General features: G+C 52.2%; 1 protein-coding gene across 1 annotated transcript; it reads left to right on the top strand.

Moving 5' to 3' along the window:
* The first annotated feature begins 1,609 nt into the window (after positions 1 to 1,609).
* On the top strand, positions 1,610 to 8,927 carry LOC111150162 (pepsin F-like). The gene is made up of 9 exons (XM_022507557.1): positions 1,610 to 1,665; positions 2,691 to 2,853; positions 3,509 to 3,626; positions 3,715 to 3,833; positions 5,412 to 5,611; positions 6,790 to 6,906; positions 7,785 to 7,929; positions 8,020 to 8,118; positions 8,603 to 8,927. Exons 1-9 carry the CDS (start codon positions 1,613 to 1,615, stop codon positions 8,753 to 8,755), a joined length of 1,167 nt encoding a protein of 388 aa, XP_022363265.1. The 5' UTR covers positions 1,610 to 1,612; the 3' UTR covers positions 8,756 to 8,927.
* Positions 8,928 to 12,682: the final 3,755 nt, after the last annotated feature.

The following is a 12,682-nucleotide window of genomic DNA, read 5'->3' as shown; positions in this document are numbered from 1 at the left end:
AGTAGTCTTGGAAGGAGCCATAAAGTGCCATTCTCCTTACTTTGACTGGAATGATACCAGTTTTATAGGTAGCCCTGTTCATCTCAGGCCAAGCAGAAGTTCTGGATACTCTTTTTTTTTTTTTTTTTAACCTTCTTTGATTGACCAACTTAAAAATTAGTTTTTCCTTTGTGCACTTGGTTTGGCAGACAAAATGGTTCAAGGTATGGATCCCATGGGGAGCTATGTCAGGTGCTCAGCAAATGGAGGTTACTGGTAAGTCTGTTGGTTGATCTGACCTTGGTGGTCTTGCTTTACAAATGCAAGGAAAACTCACATGGCTGGGATACATTCAGTTTCTCATTCATCCAACCAGCATGAACTGAACACCCCCTCAGTCTGCACTCTACTCCCACTCTACTCTAGGCTGGAAATAAAAACCTGTAGAGCCTACATGGTGATTATAGCCCATAGCTGTTTGAGTTGGCTCATGCTACATTTGTGGGTCTGTTTTCATTTTGGGGTTTTTTTTAGGGAAGTAGTTGCTTTCATTTGAAGATAAGGATTTCACATAAACAAACAGACTCCAGACATCTCTTGAAAACATGGCCAGCCTGGCATCGCTAGCCAGGCGTGGCAACTGCTGGAGGGAGCAGGGGAGAGACTGCCTCCTTGTCGTGGGGCACGTGCTGCCCGGTGCCCATGATGCCCGTCCAGCCCTTCCATTCATCTCCCTCGCCTCCCGCATCGTGAGTTTGTGTCCTCGACTGCAAACTTCCTGAAAGCAAGGACTACTAGTGTTTTGTGGATTTTTTTGTTTTTGTTTTTGTTTTTGTTTTTGGTAATCTCTACACCCAATGTGGGGATCAAACTTACAACCTCCCGAGATCAAGCGTTGCCTGCTCTTTTGATTGAGCCAGCCATGCACCCCAAGGACCACTTGTGTCTTATTTGACTTTGACTTTCTAGCCTCTAGCCAAGGCCCCAGCACACGGGGGGGGGCCCAGTAAGTGTTTGCTGTATGAATAACAGGTCTCCTGGATGCATGCATTCCTTTGCTTCTAGCATTAAAATTGTGCAATGGTGACATGCAGAGTGGCATCCTGAGTGCCCCTGGTCTGTACTATCCCACCACCTAAAGTCACCTGTATGCTCAGTGTCTTCGTGGTGACATTTGACCCGCCCCCACCTTCCTCCTAGCAATCTCCTCTCCAAACGAGGATATCAGCGCACACCTCACGGGCCCTGGGGAGACCGCACGAGATCAGGAAAGTCAAGCATAGCACCTGGCATTTATTTTTAGCATGTTATTAGCAGCACCTTTATCTCCAAGATAGGAAGAGTCTCCCCACTCTTTGTTAGAATTTATGGTTCAGGATTGCTTGTTTGGTGTTTTTTTTTTTTTCCCCAGCCAAGCCCCAAGGAAGAGATCACAATAGAAATCTCTGTATTCTGTGAATTTTCTAAATCCCCTCCTCACAAACACTGATGGGGATAGAGATCTTATCAGAGAGGGTCATATGTCTTATCAGGTTCATTTAGCAACCCTCAGGGGCACGACTGAGGCAGATCGCAGCACATATAACAAGCCACTCATGCCAGCCATTGCGTGCTCAGAACCCGAGAAGAAAGCATGAAGTGGTTTGGGGTCCTCGGGCTGGTGGCCCTCTCAGAATGCTTAGTCACGTAAGTACAGGGACTGCAGTTGGCACCAGCTCTCTTTCTGGGCTCTTTCTTGCCTTCTTATTCTCCTGCCCATCCATGGGTAGAGGAGAGAATATCATCATTCCCAGACTGTCTTAAAGTTCCAGTTTCCATTTATTGATCAGTAGCTTACTAGGTGCACTGCGAGGTCCAGATGTCTTGAGGCAGGCCTGAAGGGTTGTACAACTCCAGGAGTGCCAGTCATATATTATGAGCTGTGAGAAATGGCACCCCTTGGAATTGTTCAGTGTACAACCTGTGCAACTGTAGGCATGGTCCTGTCTAGGAACAGCATTTCTCCTTCATTTGTTTCTAAGTCTTCTCTTTGCTCTCACTCCATTTTCATATGTATATGTCTCTTTGGTTGTCTCTCTGCATGAAAAACTCTTATTTTTTCTAGTTTGAGTCCTAGTTACTCTACCCTCTTAATTTCTCTAATTTATTCCCCATCGCCTCACTTCCTTCATAAACTCTCTCTTCTGGTTGAGCCCTGAAAAAAGATCAACAGGGCTACTAGCAGGCCCAGATTTGCCTCTAACAAGCAGCATGACCATAGCCAAGTCACTGACTCTCTATAAAAAGAGGATGATGATTTCCATTCTACTTCCCTCCCAGGGCTTCTTTGAGAAAGATACAGTAAGACGATAGTGGCAATACTGACGACTGCCATCGTCAAGAGCCAGGTGCATGATAGCCACCATTTTGCTTAACACCCCAGACATTCTATGTGAGGGGGTTATTACCATTCCACCTTGTTGCAGGTGGGGAAACTGAGGCACAGAAAGGCCACATGGCTTATGCAAGATTATGCAACAGAAACCTGTATTCAAACCTAAGTTTATTGCCATAGTCTTTCCATTGTGTTGGGTGGCCTCCCTCAATAAGATGACATCCTAAAAATGTTTGGAAAATATGTGGTAGGATTACAGTATGAGAAGTAGCAGTTACATTGTAAATGAGAGATCGCCACCTCTCATTTGTTTCTCTTTCCCGATGCCGGCTTCAAGAATCCCTCTGACAAGGATCAAGTCCATGCGAGAAAACCTCAGGGAGAAAGACAGGCTTCGCGATTACCTTGAGAAGCATCCTTACAACCTGGCCTACAAGTTTGTGGACTCTGCAGATCCAGACCCGGGGGTATATTACGAACCTATGAGGAACTACCTGGATGTAAGTGTGGCAGGGCAGGGGCAGGGACAGGGGCAGGGATGGCTCTCCAGAGAGCCCCCTAGGGCTCTGGCCAAGGGCTGGAGGTCATCTGGAGGTGCGAGCAGGGATGCTAGGGCTGGGGCTCCTGCAGGGAGAGACGCTGGAAAACAGGGATGGCATCCCCAGAGGAGAAGGCACCCCCACCCTCAACTCCTGGTCTATGGTGACCAGGTCCAGCCCCAAGAAAGACTCCGGTAAAAAAGTTATTGAGCACCTACAGTTATCATTATTGTTAACAAAACTTCCCATCTCTTCTCCAAGAATGCATAGCCCAGCCAGAGAGACTAGCAGAACATAAACGAAGGTCAAGGAAAAGGGCCACCTGCATGGTACTGATGTTAAGTTTTGAGTTTAAAAGAAGTGGCCTGGGGTGACCCAGGAGGGCTGCCTAGAGGAGGAAGCACTCAAGCTAGGCCAAGTGGGTGGAAAGGATTTAGTGAGCTGCAGGGGACACGGAAGAGCTTTTCAAATGAGGCACTGGCCTGAGTAGAGGCTATAAGGCCGGGTGGTTGAAAGCTGACTTCAGGAGACACGGGACACCTGATGGAGGCAGGCACCTGGGGGTCAGGGAGGACTAGGGCAACCTGCCTTAACCATCCCTTCCCGGCCCCTGCAGCTGGCCTACGTCGGCACCATCAGCATTGGAACGCCCCCACAGGAGTTCAGGGTCATCTTTGACACAGGCTCGTCGGACTTGTGGGTGCCCTCCATCCACTGCACCAGCCCTGCCTGCAGTGAGTGCCTGCTCCCCCATCTCGGGCCCCCCCCACCCCGTCCTCTGTCCTTGGCAAGCTGACAGATGTTCACCTCCTGTGTCTGCAGCTAATCACAATGTCTTCAACCCTCTGCTGTCCTCTACCTTCCGGATCTCGGGACGGCCCATCCACCTCCAGTATGGCTCTGGGAGGATGTCAGGATTTCTTGCTTATGACACCGTTCAGGTAACGTGGAAACCAGAGGCTGAGGAAGGCTGGCCTGGGGAGCAATGAGGGCTAATAGGACTGAAGGTAGGGTCAGGTGGGAGCACCTGTCTTTGCCAAAGTCCCCCAGCAGCTGGCTGCCTGCCCTGGGGCACTGGGTCCCTAGAGAGATAGTGCCTCCCCCGGCACATGGAATCCTAGAATAGCTAACCCAGAGAGTGGGTCATCATGCAGGCGCGGCTTGGGGGGCGTGATTTGCAGCTCCTTTCCCCATGGTGAGCTCAAGGCTGATTTTCCTGGAAACATGGAGAGGTGCAGGAAAACTGCCCACTTTTTTTTTTTTTTTTAAGATTTTATTACTTATTTGACACAGAGAGAAAGAGCACAAGCAGGGAGAGCAGGAGGCAGAGGGAGAGGGAGAAGAAGGGCTCCTTGCTGAGCAGGGAGCCCAATGTGCGGCTCCAACCCAGGACCCTGGGATCATGACCCGAGCTGAAGGCAGACACCCAACTAACTGAGCCACCCACACGCCCCAACCGCCCACTTTTTTTTTTAAGATTTTATTTATTTATTTGACAGAGAGAGATCACAAGTAGGCAGAGAGGCAGGCAGAGAGAGAGAGGAGGAAGCAGGCTCTCCGCTGAGCAGAGAGCCCGATGCGGGGCTCGATCCCAGAACCCTGGGATCATGACCTGAGCCAAAGGCAGAGGCTTTAACGCACTGAGCCACCCAGGCGCCCCCAACTGCCCACTTTTATATTCTCAGACTGTGGCAGGCACGGTGCTGGGTGCTTTCATTGCCAGAACTTGTCTGATCCTGCACCAGCCCGACGAGGCAGGCACTGTCACCGCCATCACGAGGATGGGCAAACCGAGGGACACGGTCCCAAGGTCATGCACCTGCTAAGTGGCAGAGCGGGGGTGCGAAACAGGACTCACACAGATGCGGGATGTTTTGGGGGAACAAGAAGAGCTGATGTGGGGTCTCCGGGTGTAGATGGGGGCTCCAGGCACTCAGGCAAAGAAGCAGGGACCACAGAAGGTGGGGGGCTTAAAAAATGGATCCTGATCCTTGGGGGCCTCTGAGACTCTAATAAAAGCTATAAGCTGCCTCCCCTAAAGTGCCTGAACACACACACACACACACACACACACACACACACACACACACCAGCGTATTTCCCAGGCAGAATTTTCATAAGAGCTCTGCCGGCACGTGGTACAACAGGCTTCTCCCCTTGGGCAGATGAAGAATCCACATGAATTGCAATGGATTCACTCTACTTCTGTCATCAGACCATAGTCATGCCCCAAAGGAGACTATCCTCCTCTCTGTTCCTTGTGTCCTCAAGCGGAAACAATTTGGTCGCACTCTGAGTCTGTTTCCCCACCTGTAAGAGAGGGATGATGTCAGCAGGAGGAGCAGGTGTGGGTTAAAATCCACGGGGTCCCGGCACACAGAACCTATGTCTCTGTTCTGGCTTGTCATAGCCAGCTGAGGTCCCCGAGGGCCTCCGTTCTTCTCCATGCTGTTAGTGGCATCTCCTAGCCCAGCCCCGCTTTCCAAACCTTTCCCTGGTGACACCGTCTTCTCCCACAGTTCGGGGGCCTCGTTGACGAATCCCAGGCGTTTGGCCTGAGCCTGAGGGAACCCGGCAGGTTCATGGAATATGCAGTCTTTGACGGCATCCTGGGCCTGGGCTACCCCAGCCTTGGCCTCGGAGGGACCACCCCCGTCTTCGACAACCTGTGGAAACAAGGTCTCATTCCTGAAGAGCTCTTCGCCTTCTACTTGAGCAAGTAAGTCTGGGCTGGACGAGTTTTTTGTCCAAATAAGCCATAAGATGCTTCCAGTCACATGAAAAATTGGAAACTACTTGATCTTGAAGTTTCTGGAGAGATAGCCTCATCTAGGGGGAAGCAAACTATGGCAGGGGGGGCGGGGGGGCAACTCTTGCCCGCCCCCTGTTTTTGTAAATAAAGTTTTATTGAGAGGTAACCGCGCTCATTCGTTTCCATCTGGTCTGTGGCTGTTTCCATCTCGTCTACAACGGCGGCATGAAACAGTCACAAGAGCTATCCTTAGGCAGCAAAGCCTAAAATCATGGCAATCTGGCCCTTCACAGGAAAACTCTGCTGACTCCTGCAGTCCAAGTCCCTCATTTGACTAATGGGGGAAACGAGGCTCAGAGGGGAGCTTTGCACAAGATTTCCCAGGAAGGGGGCTATCAATGGGCTGTAGCAAAGGCTTCTCTGAAATGAGGTCTCTGGAATGGGAGAGAGCCGGGCTACGGAGCAAAGTCCCAGGCAGAGGGAAAAACCTGTGCCATGGTCAGAAGGAGCACCTGAGGCCCAGCGAGGGAGCCAGTGGGGCTGGAGCACTGGGGAGGAGGGAGTGGAAATGGAGCCTGGCAGGGAGGCAGGGGCAAGGTTCCCCTTGGGTTCTGTGCCCCCCCCCCACTAACATCTTAGCGAGTTCCCAAGACCTGCTACATAATTTGCAGGAACAATGCAAAATGAAAATAGGAGGCCCCTTGTTTTACAAGTATTGGGAATTTCAAAACAGGGACAGCAGAGAGGTGGGGCTGTGCAGCCCGCACCCTGTGTGAGCCTAGACACTCGGCTTTGCTGAAAGAGGACAGGCCAGACCTCTCTGGCTGACATGGCCCCTGACCACATAGCCGAGTGCTCTGATCGCCGAAGGGGAACGGCAGAGGGGGTGGTCAGAGCCAGCCCAGGTTCGGACTCAGCTTCACCCTCCACTAGCCAGACCTCCACCCCGCTGTGCCGCAACCTTCCTGTCTGTAGAATGGACAGCAGAGGAGAGCCTACTCTATGGGGCTTTGTGATGTGTGGACAAGTGAGCCATGAGAAGCACACCCTTAGACGGTGCCTGGTGTGCTGCTAAGATTGAAAAAAGCTACCACCCCCCAGTTATTTTCCCCTCACAATGAGCCCTTTCCCACTTCCCCCCTCAGAAAGGAGGAAGAGGGCAGCGTGGTGATGTTTGGCGGTGTGGACCACTCCTACTACAGCGGAGACCTCAACTGGGTGCCCGTCTCCAGACCCCTCTACTGGCAGTTAACCATGGACAGGTAAGCCTGGCCCTCTGAGGGCAGCCCCAGGTCATGCCCACACACATGCACACAGAAGCACACACACACACACAGACACACAGACACACACATACATCGCCCACAGGTTCTGATAGCCCTGCGCTCCCTGACAAGTTCCAGATACCAGCAGACAAAAGCTTAAAATGCCCTTTGGAAGCTCCCATTGCCCGAGTCCTGCCCCCGGCATCCACGCTGGGAGCTGGTGGAGAGCAGCCGGTGGCCCCCTTCCTGTCATTCTAAGAACCTGCTCAGAGAACCTCCGTCTTCACTACGTGGGCCCCATAATGAGCCAGACACCAGAGAGGGGTCTCTCATCCCTCCCTCACTTACTGGTTCATTCATTCATTCAACAAAAATATGTCGAGCACCTGCTGTGTGCTGGACACTTGAGAGAGGTGCTAAGGACAGAAACTGCTCCTACAGAGCTTGCCATCTATCAGGACAGATGTACATGAAACAAGTCAGACAAACAGTGAATTACCATTTTGATACATGCCAGAAATGAGTAAAAGTATGCCAAGGTGACCGAGAGAGGAGGCTGACTGAGTCTGGGGGAAAGGCTTCCCTAAAAAAGTGACAGTGAAGCTGGAACCTGGAAGAAGAGGAGAAATTAGCCAGACAAAGGGAGTGGGGATGGTTCTAAAAAGGGATACCCGCATATGCAAAGGCCCTGAGGCACAAGAGAGCCTGGGACATTCAAGAACTGAAGGAATTCAAAGGTCAGTATGATCAGAACAAAGGGAAACAGCTGGCAAGCACGTGCTGAAGGACTGTTCTGGAGATAGCCAGGCAGAGTGCAGTAGTGACGGGAGCCCCCAGTGTGATCCTGCTACCTGCTTTATCCCCCTGTCTCTCAGCATCTCCATGAACGGAGAAGTTATTGCTTGTGATGGTGGCTGTGAGGCCATTATTGACACCGGAACCTCGTTGCTGATTGGCCCATCTGACATTGTCTTCAACATCCAGAAGATCATTGATGCCAAGCAGTCCTACAGTGGCGAGGTGACGGGTGATGCCGCAGGGACACTCTGGGCTCTCCAGACATGGAAGGATCGGCTGGGCCAAACTTCTCTCTCCCTCTTTCTCTGACAGTACATGATTAACTGTGACACCATCAACACTCTGCCTGACATCGTCTTCACCATCAACGGCGTCGACTACCCAGTGCCAGCCAGTGCCTACATCCGGGAGGTAAGGACCCAACCCTGGGGTCTGGTCCTCAAATCTGGGACTTGCAGGAATGTGGCATAGCAGCAGAGAGGAAGACGCCCCCGCTGGAGGCCCAGCCACACCATTGCGGATGCTGCTGGGTGGCCACGAAGGGCCCCCCTGAGGCTGGGAAGGCTGCTTAGAGAGGGGCTGAGCACAGTCTTAGGGAGCAGGTCAGGGGGAGGAGAGAGAGAATGGTATTCTCCACAGAGGGGAACAGCCCAGCCTGAGTCACAGGAAAGACACAGCAGAGAGTGAGGGGAGCTGCAGGCAGTTCTGGTTCCTGGCTGCCCGCCCGCCCCCCCCACCCCCCACCCCCTACCCCCCACTTCTGCAGCTGCTGAGACAGCCACGTGGCTCCCGGGAAAGGAGGGCGATGGAGGGCGATGGAGCGGAGAAGGACTGGCGCTGAAGGCGGGCTGCAGGTGAGGGCTCGGGCTGACGGGTGACTTTCCGTCTCCTCCAGGATCACCAGGGCACCTGCTACAGCAACTTTGATGAAGGCAGAGGCGGCCTCTTGCTCTCGGACTCCTGGATTCTGGGTGATGTCTTCCTGAGGCTGTATTTTACTGTCTTCGATCGCGCAAACAACACAATTGGCTTGGCTCCTGCCGTGTAAATGCGGGCGCTGCTTCAGGAAGCAGCCACGCCCGCCCCGCACACGCGCACACGCGCGCACACACACGCACACGCACTCACTCGGGGCATTCCTGCCCCGGGGCCAGCCGGAGCTCTGTCTGGGGCTCTGCAAAGCCCGCTCTCAGAAGAGAATTAAAAGACCTCATTTTCCATAGTGCTGACGTGAACGAGTGCCTCTCTTTGGATCGGGGATGGGGGGTTGCATCGGAATCGGGCAGGACTCCAGAATCGAGCAGGGAACCGCCCGTGAGGGGAGACCAGTGCCAGCTGGGGGAACTACCGGAAGGCTACTGGGGACCCAGGATGCAGGAGCCAGAGCAGGTCCACAGGGCTCGGTGACCCAGGAAATCAAAACCATCTGCTCATTCTTTCTCTCCCTTCTTCTTTCCCTTCACTCATATTTGATCCTCTTCTTCCGGCGAGCTTCTTTCCTCAGTCTTCTACGAGCGCGGAAGGACCTCGCTCCTGCCCACCTCGGGGCTTTCTAGCCTTAAGGGATGCAAAGCCAAAGGAAGAAACCCTGGAGAGCAGCTTAGTATCGGAGAAGGCTCTGATTGGTCCATCTCGGGTCATGTGCCCAGCCCTCGACCAACCCTTGCGGGCCGGACCTGGGGTACTCTGATTGGCTCTACTTGGTCATGTGGCCTCACCGGGGCTATGGGTGTGATTGACAGTTTCTGACCCAACCACCGGGCCGCGTGAGCTGAGGAGGGATAGTCCCTAAAAGAAGGGGCAGACGTGTGTTGTAGACAAAAGGGCAAGTTCGTGACTACATCCCCAGTAGCCACCACCTCCACGTTCAGAGGCATGGTAAAGGATCGTAAAAATAGATTCTATTCTGCTGACCGCAAAAGGCCGGCTGGCCATGGCCTTGCGCTGCAGAGGATCTCTGAGTGACGCCCTTCAAACTCAGATGGTTCCACTCTGGCCCCCCCCATGCAAGGCAGGCAAAGGACTCCTGCCACCAACTCGCTGCCACCCACACCTACAGTGTCCTTTCCAGTCCTGCTTCCTAAGTCATGGACCCACGTGGACGCCTGAGCCCTCCCCACCCCTTGGAAGCCCAGCAGGGCCCTTCCCTTGCCCTTTGAGACTGTCCTGGGGAGACTTGACTCCATGTCAAAGGGGACCCAGAGTGCACAGAGCCTTCAGCCTCCCAGGGCATGCCAGCCTGAGCCTCCTCCAGGCACACAGCCATTACACCATTTGGTGTGAGCTGCCATGGTCTGGGAAGTTCAGGGTGAAGGCATCACTTCCTACCACCTGGAGACCTCAGGTGGAGGCGCAGGATGGGGGCAGCAGGAGTCATAAGGCAGAGGGAGGGAGATCCAGTCTGAAGAAGGCATCAAAGGTGGAAAACAACACCCTGTCCCAGCCCTTCGTGCTGCCATTATTCCGGTGGGACAGACATCAGTGACAGTGATGTTTCTTCCTCCAGCATCCTTTCCTTTGCCACACATTTACTGAGCACCTACTATGTGCCAGGCCCTGTGGGGGACCCCTGGGATAGAAGGCCAAGATAGAAACAAATGAGAACTCCCACCCATGAGGGCCAGTGGGGGAACAATAGAGGTGTTAGTAGGAGGCTGGAGGACTGATGGGCTTTCTCTCGCGGAGCCAGGATAAGGGTTGGGGGGTTTGGCATTGACCTCAGTCTTGCCACCCGAGCCAGAAACAGCCCCAAGCCCTGCAGTGACCACCCGTAGGAGATCGGCTGTGTGTCCACAGTTACAGCTCAGTCCCTTCGGGAGGGCAGAGGGATATGGAGGGATATGATCACGTGCAGGGAAGCCTAAAGAGGACTAGATGCAGAGCTGATGGAGGGTAAGGCCAGAATCGGTCATGTTTTCAAACAATAAAAATCTAAAACTTAATGAAGACTCCGTGGTGTACAGTTTGTAACCTCATTTTCCAAGTGGGTCTTCATGGAATCATTGGCCACTTCTCTCTTGGTCAGAAGCCACCCATAAGAGCAAGAATAATAAGTTCAGTTAATTGCCTGTGCTCACTGTTACCCTGCGAGCCCCTGCGAGGCAGGAAATGTCACCCTAATTGTACAGATGAGGGAGATGTCCGAGCTCCTGGCTCCAGCTCCCAGGGACAGACACATACGAGGCCTCAGGAAAGACACGTTGAATAAATGAATAGATGAATCAGGTAGTGCTCCCACTAGCCCATGCTGCTGCATCCACGGTGGGAGACGTGTGGCATCAGCGTGGCTTACTGCCATTCCTTCAACCGTAAAAGGCGGGGCTTTGCTCCGCTAGATGAGTCCAAGCTCAAGGCTGGAGCTGGTGCCTTTTAATGAACTGAACGTTCCTCGAGGCTCTGTATGTGTAGCCTGTGCCACCAACATGGGCATAAATTCTAATCTTCAAAGTGAAAATCCCCTCCTCCCCCCACTCCCCCCGGGCAGCCTCCACTTTGATCCTTTACCAACTGCATCCCCCCCGAAGGGACTTACAGAGCCTTTGGTGAGAGAGGATGGAGAGAAAAAGGACAAAGATTGCCCTTGAATACTTCTTGTAAGAATGTAAATTGGTACCATCTTTTTAGAGATGATTTGTCCTTAAAATGAAAGGGGGGGGTAGCTAAGCGTTATTCTATGAAAGAGAAAGGCTTCCGACAGAGAAAAGATGATGGGTTTGCTGGAACAAATAAATCCAGTCCCTTGGAAAAGCCATCCAGGAACAGACTGTGACGTGCTGACACTTAGTGGCCAAAGTAGATATTGCACACGCACTCTTCCGGGTCACTGTCGGACCTGCCTGTCCCCTTCGTCCCCTCTACTTACTTGAATGGCTTTTTGGCAACATGAAACCATTATCACATCCACTCTCTCACCTTTAGAACTGCTAATCCCTGTTCAGACTTAGACAATATATTCCAGATTTTACATATATATATATATATATATATATATTTTTTATTTTTATAATATATGACTAAAAATTATATATTAGCTATGCATATTTTCCCAGGGAAGCTATACTAATAAAAGTTGGAAAGTGACACATAAAGAAACATGTACCCACATGTACCCACGGGGTGCCTGGGTGGCTCAGTCGTTAAGCGTCTGCCTTCACCTCAGGTCATGATCCCAGGGTCCTGATATGGAGTCCCGTGTCGGGCTCCCAGCTCAGCAGGAAGCCTGCTTCTCCCTCTCCCACTCCCCCTGCTTGTGTTCCCTCTCTTGCTGTCTCTCTCTCTCTCTCTGTGTCAAATAAAAAAATAAAATCCTCAAAAAAAAAAAAAAAAAAAAAAAAAGAAAGAAACATGCCGCCGGAATTGAGGGTCCCTCCCTCCCTCCCTTACCGTCTTCAGGTGTCTACCCCACCCCCTGGCGGGGGGGAGGGAGGGGGCTTCACTGGCACCTGTCTCTACAGTGTCAACTCTGACACTCCCTGTCCCCTTCCTTGTCCTCGCTTCCCTCCAATATCACCATGTCACACACAATATAACGTATTTATTGCTCTGTCATCTTCCCTGGAGTGGAATTTTGTGAGGGAGGCATTTGGGTCTGTCTTGTTCCTTGATAGATCCCCGGTGCCTAAGTTAGGGCCCGGGACATGCGAGATGCTCCATAAATATCCTGGGGATAAATGTTAAAAACGTGAAACCAGTGTGAAGAAAACCACATCATCGGGTGCCTGGGTGGCTCAGTGGGTTAGGCCTCTGCCTTCAGCTCAGGTCGTGATCTCAGGGTCCTGGGATCGAGCCCCACATCAGGCTCACTGCTCAGCAGGGAGCCTGCTTCCCCGCTCTCTCTGCCTGCCTCCCTGCCTACTTGTGATCTCTCTCTGTGTCAAATAAATAAATAAAATGTTTAAAAAAAAAAAGAAAAGAAAAGAAAACCACATGGTTGATTCACGCTGAGCACAACTCTGCAGAACCAGGAAGTGTGCAC

This window comes from Enhydra lutris, unplaced genomic scaffold (genome assembly GCF_002288905.1).
Source record: "Enhydra lutris kenyoni isolate GAN:26980312 unplaced genomic scaffold, ASM228890v2 scaffoldscaffold22, whole genome shotgun sequence".
In the NCBI taxonomy this organism is placed as follows: Eukaryota; Metazoa; Chordata; class Mammalia; order Carnivora; family Mustelidae; genus Enhydra; species Enhydra lutris.
The sequence above is the reverse complement of the archived record's forward strand: the minus strand, read 5'-3'. Positions and strand labels throughout refer to the sequence as shown.

Bases quoted from the DNA above. Each gene is read 5' to 3' on its own strand.
- LOC111150162 (XM_022507557.1), top strand. From the start codon at position 1,613: ATGAAGTGGTTTGGGGTCCTCGGGCTGGTGGCCCTCTCAGAATGCTTA. The intron at 7,930-8,019 runs GTGACGGGTGAT...TTTCTCTGACAG, and splicing joins AGCAGTCCTACAGTGGCGAG to TACATGATTAACTGTGACAC. The intron at 8,119-8,602 runs GTAAGGACCCAA...CGTCTCCTCCAG, and splicing joins CCAGTGCCTACATCCGGGAG to GATCACCAGGGCACCTGCTA.